Below are 17,859 nucleotides of genomic sequence, written 5' to 3'. Positions count from 1 at the left end.
CACACACACACACACACACACACACACACACACACACACAGATTTTAGAGATCTAAAAGTCTCCTGTCAGGAAAAGTGAGAGTGACTAAACAGAACCAGGAGAGGCTCTAATGGGGAACAAAGCTCCCTACTTGCTAGCCTAAAACGACAAGAAGTACCATGTTATTTATGGGACAACTATCCTTTGACTTTTGCAGAAAAGACGCTTCAAACAGACTAATTAAAATCTTCCATAATGGGGGCAAGTACGGCTTCTCTGAGCCACTGGCTTTTTCCTCTGTAGCGGATCTGATCCAGTATTACCAGAAGAAGTCACTGGCCCAGTACAACTCTAAACTGGATACACGGTTACTCTATCCAATATCCAGAAACCAGCAGGTAAACTTTTTGGGGCAATTTAACTGTGAACTTTTGTTTTCTTACATTATAACAACATCGCAACAAGACGTAATCAACTGAAGACTTTTACCACATGGTCTGTTACTGGTATTGGAACAAAACCGCCGTGCTAATGTCCAGACTAAATCCATCATCCTTTTTTACCGTTTTGTGCATATAGCAGCAGGTTGTGATGGAAGCTGACATTGATGCAGCTGGAGAACAGCTAAGGATATTTCAGGATCAATACAAAGAAAAAAGCAAAGAGTATGACCGCCTATTTGAGGAGCTGAATCTGACCTCCCAGGTACATGATCTTAATCCTTTCTTTTCAGAGCCCTTTCCTTTAAAGACTTAAAAACAAACGGTTTGTTTTCTCTTCTTCCTAGGAACTGCAGAGCAAGCGAACTGCCATTGAGGCTTTCAGCGAAATCATTCGGATCTTTGAGGAGGAATGTGAAACCCAAGAGCGCTACAGCAAGGAATACATCGACATGTTCCTCACATTAGACAGCAGTACAGAATCCGAGAAGTACGTTCACAAAGCACCTGGTTTTCCACTTTTTGTTTAAAAACAAGTTGAATTAATAATAATTGCTAGATTAGTTGAGTAATTCCTTCATTTTTACTTTCAGAATTCAAAACAATTCAGATGAACTACAGTCGAGGGTGGAAGAGATCCACAGCAGCAAGAAGAAGTTAGAGGAGGAACTGAGGAACAAGGCACTGGTTCACATGGAGGTCGACAGGAAAATGAACAAACTGAAGCCTGACCTTGTGGAGCTCCGGAAGCTCAGAGATCAATACCTGGTGTAAGTTCAACCCTTCACTGTCCCATGTTTAGGGTTGTTGTACAGTGGTTCCAATTTAGGTCCCAAAATTTCCAAAATAACAAGAGATCGGTATCAGCATGGGCCAAACTATGACTTTAAATATTGGTGTCAGGGCTGGATTTTACAATCAGTGCATCAGTGAAGCAAGGACTGAAAGACAAAACACAGTGTGTCCTGCACAGCGTCACAGCTACTGGAAGATGCGTGTTGTGACTTCACAGTCAAACGAGTATCTCAATCTGATTCTTACATTTCATCACATACCAATAACACAGCTGCGTTATAAACATAGAAAATAAATCAGCTGTTCTCCATGTTGTCACAGCTGTGCAGCTCGACTATGCTTGGTATGGAGCTTTATCATAAGCCTGATTGGTAGTGCGTGTCTTTCTAGCCAACTGTTACCCTTTCACACGAAGTAAACCTGAACAAGTATCAATATAGTTAGCCTAAAGCACAACTGTAAATGTACTTAATTTACTGGGCAGTACAAAAAACAAACAAACATGTAAATACTGTATCTCTCTTTTTACTGTGTAACCCTTTGATCGATGTCGTTGATCTGGATTGGATTTCTAGCATATAGGTGAAATAATCTCCTTTTTAAACTTTAAAGGGACATTAGTGAATCAATAATCATCCACTAATACAATGTGTGTGCTTCTTTGTAATAAGTGCTTATACTTTTAGCACTTTAAGTATATTTTGATGCTTAAAGATTTGCACTATTACTTAACCAGTGGTCACAATCCTTCTTTAAGTAAAGGGACTGAACACTTAAAGAGTAAAGTCAATGTTCTACAGCGGCACTTTTTATGAATACCATCCGTATTAGGCGAAAGTGATGCCAGTGAGTCTGAAAATCATGACTAATGTTTTCTACACCAATTTACTGCTCTGTATTGATTTGGATTTTCTGATCAAATAGCCTGATTACTCATTGGTGTTCCTTTAAAAAAAAAATCCTGGAAATTACCCTGATAAACATGTAACAGCACTCCAACTGTTTTTTGTCCATGTTTCAGTTGGCTAACTCAACAAGGCACCAGGCAGAGCCAGATAAATGACTGGCTCGGTATTAGGAGTGAAGAAGAAGAGTAAGTATCCTTTTTCTCTTGGCCTGTGGCCACATTAGTCAAATCTTTTGGAGTAAAATGTCACAAAGGCATGTTCACTGACAACACACATACTGTATATGTGGCTCATCATGCCACCCATGTTGCTATTTTTGGTTCATATGATCGATACTAACACCAACACTCAACAAAACTGAGCACAACTGCTTCAAATCATCATACCGCTCCCTCTCCACCGGCTAGCCCATACACCCTAGCAGATGATACCCACCAGGAGGAGAGGAGCTGGTACGTTGGTGCTATGAGACGAAAGGAGGCGGAGGAGCTGCTGAGAGGGAAGAGAGATGGGACATTCTTAATCAGAGACAGCCAGACTCGGAGAGGCTCCTTTGCCTGCTCTGTCGTGTGAGTGTTTTAGGTACTTAATGTTTGGATGCTCTGTAGATAAATCCTGTAGATACCAAATAATCAGTTTCCTCTCTCATACAGTGTGGACGGGGAAGTGAAACACTGTGTAATTTACAGGACCTCCACGGGATACGGCTTCGCTGAGCCCTACAACCTGTACTCATCACTGAGAGAGCTCGTCCTTCACTACCGTCACACATCCTTGATCCAGCACAACCAGCAGCTGAATGTAACCCTGGCCTGGCCCGCTCTCAGCCAGCAGCCCAGCTGAGACACACCAGCACACACCCAGTAACAGTACTGTGGACACACCCGAACAGACACTATTACCAGGCTCAAAACAGCATACCGGTTAGTGTCATCACCGCACTAAAATATTCAGTGCTAAAATTGGATAATAATCTAAACATTGCTTTTATGCCAAACAAAAGTCATTTTATTACTCTTTTGTTATTATTATAATTTCTGTGTTTAAAAAGCCAATTTACTTTTCATCACCAGCTAAAGTTTACCAGAAGCTTTTGCAGAAGTCAGCAGTAAATATTCAACTAAACTGTCCTAGTACAGAATTCAGCCTCACTAGTTTCCCCAAAGTGTTGCAAAAAGCTGTGCAGTGAATTGGATTCTGAATACAACACTTCCATTAAAAGAGTAACTAAAGCAAAGGCACAAAATATTTAGGAAAACACAAATAACAAAATTTGTCATTGCAATGTTGATTTCAATTATTCTTTAGTCCTGAAGCTAAAACAATCCAGCACAAGTTTCTGTATTTTTTTCTAGACGCAAGCACAAGCACTATTTTAATGAAGAAGCCAAATATAAAATAGCTTCACCGCTATCAAGTTTTTGTATTTATAGTTGGCCACTCCTGACCTCTACCACACTTGTTTTAACTTCTTTGAACAAAAACAAACCAGTGTGCATTTCTTAAATTGATTTCTTAAGCTTCGTAATCATCTAACAAATGCATAGAAACAGTGAAGCAACAACAATATGAACAGAAAAAAAGCCCAGTATGGGACAGAACCACCCTGCATTGCTGGCTATGGTTATTTTAAGGCCAGAGCATCCACACAAACACTTTCAAAATAAGATAGCCTGAATACACACAGAGGATTGGATTCCTGTATTTTAAGACTTCTCCAGTTCAACTTCACATTTAGATGATATTGATATTTTCATTTTCTGATAAGGAGCAGCAAATTTGGATCAAAAAGTTTTTGAAATACCAGGTGTTGGGTGTAAGTGTGTGGGGTGTTAGAACTAATGGAGCAAGAGGTTGAAAGGCTAGTCTAACTGCTTTAATGGTGACTGATCTGGTCACATTTGAGGCTTCTTAGGCACAAACATGACATTACAAAACTACATTAAGTTATAGTTATGAAAACTAACCTTAATAAGGGTCAGTAAGGAATTTGACAGGATTTGGACATGCTCAGTGAGAAATCTAAATTTAACAGTCATTTGGTTTGAAGTGATTTTGGTTGGAGTCCAGGAGATTTGTTAATTCAATTCAGTTCTATTTTATTTATACAGCGCCAAATCACAACAACAGTCGCCTCCAGGCGCTTTATATTGTAAGGTAGACCCTACAATAACACATACAGAGAAAAACCCAACAATCATATGACTCCCTATGAGCAAGCACTTTGGTGACAGTGGGAAGGAAAAACTCCCTTTTAACAGGAAGAAACCTCCGGCAGAACCAGGCTCAGGGAGGGGCGGGGCCATCTGCTGTGACTGGTTGGGGAGAGTGAAGGAAGATGGGATAAAAAACAAAGTTAAGAAGTCTGATGTGAGGTGACCTTACAAGGTTATACTACAGGACTTCCAGGTTCATAGCAAACTGTAGAATAGTGCCTTTAAGTGCTTCTTTCCAACCAACATGATTCTCTTGCAGACAACAACAGTCTGATGAACCAAACAGATAGACAAACCAATCTCTAGTTGAATATCTTATAACAAGGTAGTTGCTACTTCCCTAAATGCATGGCGTCTGATTATAAAAACAAAGGTTAATGATTTCAATGATTTTAGCCATGACCCTGGTGGCTACAAACTGTCAACAAAAGACACAAGGAAAAAGAAGCAGGTATGATTGGTTTGTGAAAGCAGTGTGTGTGTTGTGGCGTTTTTTAAAGGCTTTATATTGAGTTTAGATTTTAAATTTTCTACTTTTTTGGATTGAGAATGATAAAAAAAATAAGGGGGATTGGTACCCACTAACAAATTTCGGTTATATCAACACCCCTAGCACATAACATAGAGACTTACAACTGACCAAACAGCTGTAACAATTTTTATCATTACTGCTAGAATTTTGCAGGCATATTCGCTAGCTAGGTATTAACTAATAATGTAAAGATTCCAACTATGGGGACCAAAAACTGTATGTTACAATAAAATTAGATAGGTAATGATTTTTAGTTTTTTGAACCACACCAGCAGACCATACCTGAGAAGTTTTTTTTTCCTCTTAAGTGTAAATGAGATATATACACGGTAGAAAATTGTGTCTATATTGATAAAAGTATCATTTAAAATTAAAACTGTTTACATTTCAGATCTATCCAGGTATGTGTATCCCTGGATAAGTAGCAGGTTTGTAACCCAGGGACTTCTTTGATTGTGCAATTTTTGAGCAGAGATGAAGTGGTGCTTGTGGATATCATCGATTAAACTATTTTTATAGAGGAGAACACAGCAGTGAATAAACCTTGGTCTGCCCATGAATTAAGAAACAATTAAACATATATAAAGATATGAAGAGTTAATTTTACATATCGTGACCTGTATATATTTTTTCTTGTGTCATCGGGTCACATTAAAATGCACTTCTCTCTTTATGGTCACACGTTCTTGATTGTCATTGCGTATGTACACTTGAAGTTAAATGTCAGACTGTTTATTGCCACGAAGGGAGAGAAACTGTCAAGTTCCTACTTTGTGGCAGTGAAAAGGTGTATATGTTTGATTTTTGCATGCTATTATTGTGTAACAGGTTTTAAAAGGTATAATGCATATTACTAAATCAGAATATTATGGCTGGAAACTGTTTTGATACCAGTTCTGGTATTAGAATGACACCAGCAGCTATGAAATCAATTTTGTTTAGCCTCCATTAATGGTGCTAGGCACTTATTGCTATAGTTTTCCTTTAATGCGTCTCTTTCGATCACCTGTCAGTATTAGTCAAACTGTGACGAGTTCTTTATCAAAGCAAATGGAAATGTTTTCGTGTTGGCCGTGGTCTGTCGTGCTCGTAACCACATCAGTCTGTGAAATAGTGTTGCACAGTAGTAAACTGTCCATCGCTGCATTGCACAGGTCGCGGACGGAGTGCGCCACAATCGTCACATGACAGCGCGAGGAGGAGTGAAAGCAAAATGTAGGCGCCCGTTCCTCCGCCACGTTATCTGGTTGTCGTCTTTTTTGTATTTTTTGCACACTGAATAGATTGAGTCTATAATTGCAATATATTTATTTTATATATATATATCTTCTAAAAATGAAGTGTTAGCTATATTGGTAAATTTTGTAGCAAGAATTTAAAATATGAAATCAATTTACACAGGTTATATGTGCACAAAGACCACTGCTCTGTGGAGTTTAGGTTTAAAGCATAGCATTTGCACACACGTAACTCCACATTTGAGGTGGAGATGCTGTGACTGTCTTCACCCTGTTACTAAGGCAGGTGGACATGTGGGATTTGTAAATATGGTCAAGTTGCTCATGAGATTGATGCATAGTAGCACTGATTTTTAATATATATATATATATATTTATCTTCAGTTGGTGGCATCTTCATTGAGCTGACCACTTAATAGGATTTGTACTTCAGCAAAGTCATGCCTCTTTGTAATGAGCATTTGCACAATTCGGTCTTTTTCTGTCTCTTCGTGTATCTTAATGTTTTATCACTGTGCAAACAAAAACAAAATAGAGATGGTGAAATGATCCCTGCAGGGGATCATGAAGTGTCATCATGATCTGCTACCTAATGATACAACCATTACCATGTTGTATCTGCTGCTGTATATGAATAGAAATATACACAGTGGCTACAGAAATTTAACAAATATTCACATATGTTACAAATACACAGATGTTAATTATCAAAGATAGGCTCTTTAACCAGCCTGCTGAGGTTTATAACTAAATAAAAGAAACAAATGATTGCCATTTAGCGTTTGACCTTTAGAACTGTGTAGTCCTTGAATTTGTATGTGCGAATCATATTAAGGAGGTTTAGTACCAGTAATATCTGTTTTTTCCCTTCAGGAACCTCCAAATGTTTGTTGGCATTTATGCTAGATACCACAGATTTGTGGCATGAAAGTGAAAATCGGTCTACCGTAATTAGTTTATGGGAAAGTAACAGCAGAAACAGTTATGTTGAGGTATTAGTTATGTAGGGCAAGAAAGATGGTGTGGCATGTGTTCAGGTACAGTATTATGATGGAGGTTAGTAAGTATGTCAGTTGGAGGTGGAATGTGGGGATGGATTAGGTGGAAGGAGGCTGGTGAGATATTTGTATTCACCCAATCTCTTGGCTGTTGCCCTTTCTTTCATGCCGTAACCTGATGAGATCTAGCAGGTCACGTGATGTGGAACTACTTAGTATAGAATATATATCTGTTTTCTTTCTCATGATGAGCTGTGCATTTGATCCGATGCCTCTGTCTCTGGCTCACATGCATTATCGTATTTGTTAAAATTATGTTTCTGTATCTTTCATTTTTATCTTTTCATTGTGTCTGTATACACTTGTTCTTTTTTTGTATCTGATCTAAAGGATTTAGCTGCATTAGTTGTACGACTACTGCTGTGAGAAAATACTGTTATTGTAACTGTTTATTTACTGTATTGATTATGCAATAACATTCAGCTTGTTGTCTTGAATCAGAATCAGCTTGTGCGTCCTTTGAGGAGTTATAGAAGAAAAGTGGTATTAAACTTCTCCTTTTTTTTTTTTTTTTTAAAATGTAAACCCCAATTTTACCAACTTCAGAACTGTACTGTTCATGTATGCACTTTCAGATCCCAAATAAAAGATTATAGCTTCACGGGTTGTTTGGAGTATTATTTAATGCCATCATTTCAGCACCTTGTTGGATCTCTCTAAATGGCGTCACAAAACAGCAGCTAATGTAGGCAAGGTCACCGATATTAATGGATCTGTAACGGCTTACAGATTATTAGCCATTAGACTGCTGTCATACAAGCTAGAGTACTTTATCATTTTATCTTATTTATATTCTGGTCAAAGTGGACTTTATTATTATATTTGTTTATTTTTTGTTGTTTGTTTTTGTTAACAGTACAGATCCAGTGAGAGCACGTCAAAAGCATGTTACAGTACGTGTCAACATCCAGCAGCAGCCCATATTCAGTTTCAACACTGTTATCATTTGAATTAAGATTTTTAAAGGTGAAAGGGGTTTGTAAGGCACTGTATGTATGACATTATGCATACAAACGCTTTTGGTCCCTGTGAATTACATAATCATGTGTCAATGAGTCACACCATGAACGCCAATTATTGACAGAGACAATGAGCAACCGTCTTACTTATCTGCTCTTGAACTCTCTTCACCTTTTAGCTTCTTAGTAAGTTCCAATGCAGTACAGATTCAGTGGTGTGCCTTACTCTTCAACGCAAACGTTAGCCACCCTTTGATCTCAGTAAGAGCAAAAATAGCAGACTTTCTCGTTTATAGCCACAGAGATGCTAACGGTTAGCTTCAAAACTGTGTTCGTGCAATTGGTGAGAATTTAAAAAGGCAAACAGTGGATCTGCCCATAAACAGTTCATAGAAGTTTACACATTACCAATTAATAACATCAAAATCCACAATCGAAGATGGCGCAAGATGCCGCCTTTCATCTTTAGCTGTTTCTGCAAAGAAAAGAAGAAAAAAAAAACGTCAACGCTTGCTCTGCGTTTCTTTTTTAAATTTTAGTTTAGTGGCTAACTAGTTAGAGCTGGATTTTTTTTAAAGTAAATACTAATATATATTAAATCCTATCAAACTGTCAGCATTTTCAGATCATTATTTTGTTACTCCCTTATACTCCGGAGCCAGAAACGTTGATGTCCGAGGATTACTGAAGGCAGCATTCACACCTGTAGTCAATCAGCTGATTGGGCGGTTCCAGTGAGGAGCATCTTCGATATTCTCCGTCCTACTTTCTCAGATTTGTGTGGATTCCTTTGCAGATGCCAACATGAAGCTCTCGGGAATCCTGGCTGTGCTTTTGCTCGTCTATACTGAACGGAGCGGTTTCGGGATGTGTCATCCCAAACCGGCCTGTCGCTACCCTCCCTCCCAGTGGTGTAGGTCCCTGGAAATAGCGATAGAGTGCAGGGTAAGTCTGACCACACTGGGGGTCATCTATGCTCCTACTAGTAATTTTGTTTAGTATAGGCTAGGCACAAGTAAGCACAGCTGAACGAGATTTAAGAAGTTTATTCCATTTTTATACGTTATTCGTGTGCTTTTACTCAGTAGAATGTAAAATGGTCCTCTCAGTATGAAAGCGTCTTCTTAATGTAAACACTTTAAAGCAAAGGACTAGCAGGAAAACAAGAGGAAATGTTTAATATTGCTACTGTGCACCCAAATGGTATCATTCATCACTGTCGTACTTATAGAGGACAGTTTTTGTGGAGTTGAAAGTTTCCCTGGTCTGGACATTAATAAGAGTCATGCCTCAGAAATTCAACACCAGAGGTTGTTCATGTGACTGACAGAGCAGCTTGAGGTCAAATCATGCAAACACCTAATCAGTTTAGAGAAAACAGAGTCTGGAGGAGGAGATGAATGTGCAGTGTTGCTTCCTTAGACCATTTTGAGCTTTGTCTTTTATTAATTTTAATCATTGTCCTTCCTCTTTATTATTTCAATAATGTAGAAAATGCTCAGAGCACCAAAGAGCTAATCTTTTCAGTTTTCCAATGATTGTGTTTTAAACGTTGCAAAATAGTTCAAGTCACATTTGTTACTTTTTAAAAATTAATCCTTGTGCATGTCATGGAAATGTTCTTCAGCACTGAACTTGTATGTGAGCGTGTTTGATGAGCTTCAGAAAAGTGTTTTCTGTAAATGTAAATCATGTAAGCAGTTATGAAAAACACTTTATTTGTCTTAATTCTTACTGAAATGAGATGACATCAACTCTGTTTTGTAGGTGGAGAAACAGTGTATGGAGGTTAATGCTACCAGGCCAAACCAGGCTGTCCCTGGAGTATCTGTCACACTATACTATGAGAGTCTGTGTCCAGACTGCAGAGAATTTATCACTCAGCAGCTTTTCCCTACCTGGACAATGCTGCAGGACATCATGGCTGTCACACTGGTGCCCTATGGGAATGCTAAGGTCCATCAGTCCTTCCTCTGTTGATGCATGCAGCATTCAAAAACAAAAACAAATGTTTCACCTGAATAAACCTGGGCTTTGTTTCTCTTGTAGGAGCGTCGCTCAGCAAACTCTCCCTTCACCTGTCAGCACGGAGAGCCTGAATGCAGAGGAAACATGATCGAGGTTTGAACAGCTTAAACTTTGCATGTGTGTGTGTTTTTTGTTTTTTTTTTTTTTTCCTGCTGGGTCTTCTAGACTGACTGATCTCTTCCTCAGGCCTGCATCCTCCATTTAACCGAACACTCTCTTGCATTTCACATCATCTACTGCATGGAGTCATCTGCAGATGTTCTGAGCGCTGCACAGTCTGTGAGTAACTTCAGGAAAAAAATGTTTATTTAATATAAGGGTCGTTTTCATTTCCAGTGATCACAACTGTTACTGTGATAGCTGAGCTCATGGTCCTGAGGAGCCAGCACAGGCCATCAAGAAAATAACCCCCCCTGCTAACCTGATTCACGTCCTCGGGAAAACTTGTATCTTGATGAGTCTCAATCCCTGGTTTCAAGTCTAATTGTATACAGTGTGATGTTTACTCTGATGCTGATTAAATAAAAACAACAAATGAAAGGAGAAAAGGACGGCCTACTCTGTAACTGAGGATTGCAACAGCCCCTGACATCAAAAAGCAAAAATGGCAATCACAAATGCTCGGCTCAAATTCTGAACGGACCGATAGGGGACATCACATTCGCTATGTCATTGCCCTTCTGCTTTTTCTGTTTCGGATTTCTTTTTCTTTTCTCAGTGTCTCCGGCTGTATGCTCCCTCTGTGCCCTGGTCCAGAGTTGACTCGTGTGTCAAAGGAGATCTGGGATACCAGCTGATGCGTGCCAACGCTCTTATGACCAGAGCCCTGAACCCTGCACACACACATGTGCCCTGGATCACCTTCAATAGGGTAAAACGCAAGCTGAGATTTGTTTAACATACTGAGAGGTCTATCTGCTTCTCATTTTAAAAAGCTAGAATTTGAAATTAATTCTGAGCTGCAGAGAATATGAACTAACTCATGTTTTCAGACAAGGCTTGTGCATCTTTCTGCACATCTAGTTTCTACAGTTGTTCAGAATACACCAAATCTGTAAGAGCTGAAGTGAAAAGATCTTAATTTTTTTTTCTTTTAAAAGTACAAAAATCATGTAGTCCCTATCAGCTGCTTAAACTCATAACTGATATGACAAAGCTGAAATTATTACTGTGGACAGAGTTGTAAGTTTAAAATTCATAATTTGGGTTCAAAGTTTAAAAAGGAAAATTTAGATAATCAAATATTCCAAGCAAATTTAATACCTTTGGTGGGGTTTACAGAAGGAAATGCTGGGACTAAGTGCTGTCCTTATTACAGGAATACACAGAAGAGAATGAAGACAAAGCAATGTCGTCCCTTTTCCAACTGGTTTGTCATCTCTACAAGGTGAGTAGATGTATTTGTGAATGAAGTGCTTTGATTCAAACACAACTCTAGCGTCTGACTTTTTGTGCATGTTTCTGCTTCTACAGGGGGTGAAACCTCCAGCCTGCACTGGAGCTCCGGTCCGGCTCGACAGAAGCTTCTGCTGAACATGAAAAATAAAGTTATATGTCAGTCCTACAGGCAAACAGCCAAATGTGACACGTTAAATTAGCCATACTAATGTTTAGTTTGTTTCAGTGTTGTCGTTAATACTATGAAAACGTAAGCATATAGAGTATTATAACTTTCTTGTGTAACAGAGCAGATGACTAAGTTGTCTTTTAATTCAAATATGGTTTATAATAACAAATGCAGCCAAACACAGGATAAAAATTTCCATATAATTTATTGGCATTTTCCACTTAACACCCTGAACTCCCGAGACTCTTTTGGCTTAAAATGCGAAACAAAAATAGATTTAATTTCTCTGACAAAAACATCGGAGTGGCAGGTGGATACATACTTGTGAAGTATACTTGATTTTTAGGCTCCAGAACATAAAATCAGACATCCTATGTTACAGTACTTTGTATCGACAGACACATCTGAAGAATAAATATCTCTATAGAAGTTTGCACGACACAGAGGCTGAAAGAACAAGACTGCATGGACGTGGGTGGAGGCGGTGTCAGTGCAACACGGTCTCTGTGTAGAAGCGGGAACGCTCCCGCTCACCGACACAGATGGCGCTGTATGGCACTGACGTCTTCCTGCAAAGAGCCACGGTGCTGAGTTTAACCTGCTGTAACTCCTCAGACTGTTCAGTGCTGAGCAAATTACACCTGCTGTCAGAAAACTGTTGCTGTATATCTACTAAAACTATCACACAGGATAAAAATATGAGCTTTTAATTTGTTCATTTTTGTGTTATAATAAGAGAAAATAATGACTAACTGGAAACACATTGTTTGTTGTGCCACATCTGAGAAAAATCAGTTTAATCTCAGAAGCCAAATTTTTGAATGTATTTTTACATTTTTGGACAATTATTCCTTAATAAAATGTAGTACAAATATAATAAACTTCTTTTGGGGGTAAAACCATTGTTTTTGCTCTTTGTTTGTGCTCTTTGATAATGTAGCCATGTGAACATTGCTACACTATGCAAAAATGTAACTAAAATAGGTTTTCTCCTCATAGAAAGCTGTTTGACTGGATCAAAACCAAAGGATCTTGACGAATGGCTGACAAACCAACTTTTGACACGATACATGTTTTTTGATGATGTAACAAAGAAAACAGACGTTTAAATGCAGTGTTTTGAAAATGTTTACTCTTCCGGGTGATGCTCAAAGGCTTTGAGGTTCACTGGCTTACATTCAGCCTGTTACACTCTAGATAATTAATAAAACTAGCCAAATGCAGACACTTTTGTCATACGAAGGCATCTGTGGTCAGCTGGATACTGATATCTAAATCTGCTAATGAGTAAAAATTACTGTAAAAACTGAACTGCTCTGATTGCAATGTGAACGGTTTAATAGGAGACACTTTTAATATGACATATCTACTCACAATTATTTTATTAGACCTCTAAACTGTCTTTAAATCTGGAGCCTTTGAAAAAAATCTTCTTTTGTACACTTTGTAAACGTTCTCAAAAAAATGTAAGTCTGGCAACAGTTTTCCCACTTTCCTCTTTCTCCACGGAAAAGTGAATGGAACAACAGTCTGAGGATCAGCATTTCGAAATCATCACAGTGGTCCTTTAGCACAAGGCTCAAAACGTTTATAAACCACGTAAGGCTGATCAATAAAGCTTGCTAGCTGAAATAATGAAATACTGTTGGACTAGTGTTTTCTACTACTGCCTGACTGGGAAGTGCATCGTATGTTGCGTAGTGCTTGCTTACTTCCCGGTCTTTCTACCTCAGTGACGGCGACAAACACTGTTCTAGGCTGAATGTGTACTTGGTACAGAAAGACAAAGTCATGAAACACCTGAAACTACACACATCCTCGAGTCTCAGCTATCTGATTAGGAAAGAACTGAACAGACGGATCCAAAGCTGCACAAAATCTATTAAATCGTTTGCCTTAAATACTGTTAACATGTATCATTTGTAAAAACTAACACTATAAAGTTAATGACTTTGATACAATCATCAGGTTAAAATCTCTAGTGTAAAAATGTACAGCATTGTAGGCTGGCAGGTGTTTGTGTGTTGTCAACACTTGTGGCACACATTTATCCCAGTCGAGCACTATCTACCAAATAAGAGCTGATGGAGCACAGTCTGTTTAGGATGAACTACAGGTGACTTGTTTCTGCCACCTGAGCTCTCTCTGATCTCTACATCGGTATCTGTCGGCAGGGTAGGAAAACACACCGCTGGGATTTTAGAATTCAAAGATCCTTGTTGGGTTTTTTATGGAAAATAAAACAATTTAGAAGCAGCATCTTTAGTTCAGATGTGTTAACATGTTTTACTTTTGACTGAGGTTTGAAGGTTTGTGTGTCGAAACAACATTTTACCATTAAAGGATAAGGCTGGCATTTTTTACATTTTCTAAAATACCTACAAAAACAAAATCAACAGCAAGGGCCTCTTTTATAAAGTGCTCTGAGCTCAAGTATGATTTAATCAAACAGGTGTCAAAGCCTGTGATGAACTATGCTGCTGGTTTGTCTTCCCCGCTCTGTTCAGATCAGATGGTTGATGGCTCAGGTGCCCTCAACATCTAGACTTATAGTATGGCTGAAGCTTTTAAATTTCCATCTATCAGCCATTATAAATGCACACACTGATAGTTTGTCAAACATCCAAGTGGCTTCCTTGGAGGGAAGTTAACAGGATGCTCGCAGAGTTTTGGGAATTCTATCTGATCTGAAAGACATGATGAATACACGTGTTACAGAAGTAATATAGTAGATTACTTGTTACTTTTACAAGAAACAAGCAGTAAATCTTAAATTTCCCTGGACATAAGCACAGATCTCCTCAATAATCTCTCTAATCTCTTATAAGCACTTTAATAAAATATAACCACAAAAACAACTACACAAATGTTGGTTTTAAAAACAAAACAAAACATTTAAATGAGCATAGAAGTTCACAGAGCTTCAAAACAGTAGTAGCTGTAGCTGCTGATTTTAATTGTAGCAGTACAGACAGAAATAATGTGACTGCATGAATAGTGTTTCCCAACAAACATGTGGGAGCCTTTAAAAAATGAACAGGTTCTTTATTGGACACATTTTCATCAGGATGGTAGAAATAGGATTGAATGAAAACAGACTAAATTATAATTAGGGAGCATGTGCATCTATGGAACATCTATAGAACAGATGCCACACAATACTTTGTTATAGCAGTGGTTCATTGTTTGCTGATTATTTAAAAAAGAAGGTTTTTGCCAGCATTATTCTTTTATAAGAACAAATATTCAGAATCGGATTCAGTTTGGGTCTGAGGTGGGAGGCTGAGTTTTATATTTCACCTACAGTTGTTGGAGTTTGCACACCTTTGGACGGTCTCAAAACAAACAGATGCAGTCCTAGAATTCCAATATTATCTGACCGGTAGATGAATAGGAACTTTATTATTGTTGCACGCCATCAAATCCTTTGTTGAGACGCTAGTTTGTGAAAGCTGGTTAGTTTCCCGCCCTGCCTTCTGGTACCTTTAGTCAAATGCTTTGTACTGTGTTTTTGTGATCAGCAGGCCTACAGTGGGTGAAGCCCTTTTTTTGTGACTGAACAGAAGAGCTGAAATGGCCGAGACAGTAAAGTGCTACTGCGGACTGGAGGCACCCTGATTTAAAAAACCGAACAAAACAAATGCTTTTTAAGCACTTAACCACAGACGAGATCAGCTAATGTACAACAAGGAACAGGTTGAAAATCAAAACAGAACAATGACATCATTAAAAGTCACTACAGGTACAAAATAAAATAAAGCTTAAACTAATTATACAGGTGGTGTCTTATAGTATCAACAGGTGAGACTGGGGTAAAGTCTTCTTCAGTGTTCAGTTTCTGTGGTGCTACAAGCTGGTTTAAGTATGCAAGTTGCCAAATTGTATATTAAAGGGTTTTGATTAAATGTAGAGACACACCATGGGTTAAAGTCTCATTTGTCCAGCTTGGAGGTAAATCAAACTGGAAAGACTGTTTGGGGTGGTGGTCAGGTTAGGGGGTACCCAGTACATCTGTGCTACATTAGATTTATGTTTCTCTTCATACCCTGAGGTTAAGGTCCACCGATTTTTCTCATTTACATCCCGTATTTGGTAAAATGATTCATCTCTCACATCATTCTTAAAGAAATCAGACTCACTTAATCCAACGAGGACTCAATAATTTTATACCTTAAACTGAAATTATGGTGCAAAATAATTTCCAAGACCCTGTCACACCACTGCGGTCCTCATTCGCTGCTCGCGTTCAAATGTCACAGTTATTTTGAAGGAAGACATTTCCTTTACCTTGTTACCTCTTGTTAGAGAACAGGCCTCAGCTTCATTCTTCTTCCCAGAATAAACGCAGCAGTTTCGTTTTCTTTGTTTCTGTCTGGGACTCTCCAAACTGAAGCTATAACAAACCAGGATGGCCTATCAGGCACCCAAAGATAGGCAAAAACTATTCTCCCTGCTGAAAAACGAAACCTAAAACAGAGGGGGAACATTCCTCTGTTCTCCAGAGTGGGTGTCTCCAGTGTAAAGGGACTGTGGTGATTTTACAGACATTATTGGTAAAGGCTTGCCCTGCCTCCATCGACATACATCCAGCACCCGTGTCTCTCAGGCAGGGCAGGTTGTGCTGGTCATTATGTGCCCAAACGCAGGCAGGCCACTCCGTCGCCCTCCTGGCTCAGTTCTCTGTCCGTGTCGGCACCTTCCCGCCCTGGGGAGACTGGCGCTCTTTGAGGGCTGGGGCTCCGCACCGACATGGCAGCCAGGTTCAAGGTCCGAGATGGGTGAGGCGAAGGGGGACGGTACCTGCCGCTGCTGCTGCTGCTGCGGGGGTCTGGGGAAAGAGATGGGGAGGAGGAGTCTCGGTGCCTCTCCGCAGCAGACTGAGACTCATTCTCTATGGGGCTCTCAAGGTCAGAATCTGCCTCCTCCTCTTCTTCCTCCTCTTCCTCCAGAGTTAATTCAAACTGGAACTTGTCCCCTCCTCCTCCTCCAGAAGGAATGGGTGCACCTGCTCCCAAAGCTGCTGGTCCCACCTCAGCCTGGTGCTCTTCTGGGGTGGAAGGCGAGGGGCTGCGGGGGATCATGCTCTGGTACCACTCCCTGTTGTCCTCCAGCGTGTCCAGGATGTCCTGAGCGTCGGGGTGCACTAAGTCGGCCCAGGTCTCCCACAGCGGGTGCACAATGAAGTCAATGAAGCTCACCTGGTTATGATAGTAATGTTAACAATATTACAACAGCAAACGTGACAGGAGTACGATACATAAAGGACAAACAGGATCACGTTTGCAGAGTAAATACTGGAGAGGTGGTTTCAGGACACGTAGGAAGAATAACAAACTGTGCAAAAGTCTTGAGCCACTCCTCATTTTTTAAATATTTTTCCCAGAAAAATGGGAAATATGTGCAGCAATTTATAGAAATATTTTTAAATATACATAGAAATGAAGTATATGAGGCAGAAACAGCTGAACAATCAGTGAGGATTGCTTGCTGTTTCAGTAATGTTGGAGGCTAATCCATGACTGATAGTGTTAGATTATGTGTTTTTTTTATCCAGGTGTGCTTTTACTGCATTGGCAGTGTGTTTGGGATCTTTGTCATGCTCAAAAAGAAAACCGGTGCCATTTAGACACTTTCCAGATGGTGCTGCATGATGGATCAAAATCTAACTTTACTTTTCTGTGGTCATAATTCCATCAATGCTGACAAGAGCCTCCATTGTGTTTTACAGATATTCACTGTGGCACTTTCTCTCATTTTCAGTCCTGTTCTTATGTAGTTTGGCATACCTCAGCTGTTCTCTGTGTCTCCCTTCCTTAAGAATGGCTTCTTGACAGCCACTCTTCCACTGCATCAGCTCTAGAGCCAGATGCATTGCACAGCACATCCATTTGAAAAGGTCAGGTTCAGGGCCTGAACTGAAAGTGAGTGAAAAAGCATCCAAATGTCTAAAGAAAAACTTTGAAAGACTTTCAGAAATCCTGGAGAACTTTTGCTCAAGAGCACTTTAGGCGGATGCTGTCCAAGATAAAGACAATGTTGGATAACACCTCCCACCCACTCCATGACATGCTGGTCAGTCACAGGAGCACGTTCAGTGAGAGACTGAGATTACCGAAAAGCACCACTGAACGACACAGG

General features: G+C 39.5%; 3 protein-coding genes across 13 annotated transcripts in view; 2 read left to right on the top strand and 1 right to left on the bottom strand.

Moving 5' to 3' along the window:
• Positions 1-4,300, top strand: part of LOC102293792 (phosphatidylinositol 3-kinase regulatory subunit gamma) — a 12,357-nt gene extending 8,057 nt beyond the window's left edge. For 2 of the 5 annotated variants that reach the window (XM_005934900.3, XM_005934901.3), the window contains exons 6-12: positions 198-378; positions 560-685; positions 768-910; positions 1,014-1,190; positions 2,237-2,308; positions 2,531-2,692; positions 2,777-4,300. In XM_005934900.3, the coding sequence (XP_005934962.1) occupies positions 198-378; positions 560-685; positions 768-910; positions 1,014-1,190; positions 2,237-2,308; positions 2,531-2,692; positions 2,777-2,966 (1,051 nt within the window). In that variant the 3' untranslated portion in view covers positions 2,967-4,300. Of the gene's footprint in view, positions 1-197; positions 379-559; positions 686-767; positions 911-1,013; positions 1,191-2,236; positions 2,309-2,530; positions 2,706-2,776 lie in introns of all 5 variants that reach the window. The other 3 variants (XM_014337660.2, XM_005934902.3, XM_042225910.1) reach the window with 3 other exon arrangements.
• A 4,485-nt stretch (positions 4,301-8,785) lies between these two features.
• LOC102296925 (gamma-interferon-inducible lysosomal thiol reductase) lies at positions 8,786-12,516 on the top strand. Its single transcript, XM_005934913.3, has 7 exons — positions 8,786-9,071; positions 9,894-10,082; positions 10,176-10,247; positions 10,341-10,433; positions 10,873-11,025; positions 11,473-11,541; positions 11,628-12,516. The coding sequence occupies exons 1-7, from the start codon at positions 8,931-8,933 to the stop codon at positions 11,685-11,687; spliced, it is 777 nt and encodes a 258-aa protein (XP_005934975.1). The 5' UTR covers positions 8,786-8,930; the 3' UTR covers positions 11,688-12,516.
• The window catches only part of LOC102294988 (cAMP-specific 3',5'-cyclic phosphodiesterase 4D), a 100,610-nt gene continuing 94,658 nt past the window's right edge, over positions 11,908-17,859 (bottom strand). For all 7 annotated transcript variants that reach the window (XM_005934905.3, XM_005934906.3, XM_005934908.3 and 4 more), the window contains one exon: positions 11,908-16,919. In XM_005934905.3, the coding sequence (XP_005934967.1) occupies positions 16,350-16,919 (570 nt within the window). In that variant the 3' untranslated portion in view covers positions 11,908-16,349. The remainder of the gene's footprint in view (positions 16,920-17,859) is intronic.

Source organism: Haplochromis burtoni, unplaced genomic scaffold (assembly GCF_018398535.1).
Source record: "Haplochromis burtoni strain Fernald_Lab_line unplaced genomic scaffold, NCSU_Asbu1 Contig_189, whole genome shotgun sequence".
NCBI lineage: Eukaryota > Metazoa > Chordata > Actinopteri > Cichliformes > Cichlidae > Haplochromis > Haplochromis burtoni.
Note: the sequence above shows the minus strand (reverse complement) of the source record. Positions and strands in the feature narration are given on the sequence as shown.

Excerpts from the sequence above, each read along its gene's own strand:
- LOC102296925 (XM_005934913.3), top strand. The coding sequence starts at position 8,931 with ATGAAGCTCTCGGGAATCCTGGCTGTGCTTTTGCTCGTCTATACTGAA. Across the intron at positions 10,083-10,175 it reads TGCCCTATGGGAATGCTAAG|GAGCGTCGCTCAGCAAACTC; the intron begins GTCCATCAGTCC and ends TTTCTCTTGTAG. Across the intron at positions 10,248-10,340 it reads GCAGAGGAAACATGATCGAG|GCCTGCATCCTCCATTTAAC; the intron begins GTTTGAACAGCT and ends TCTCTTCCTCAG.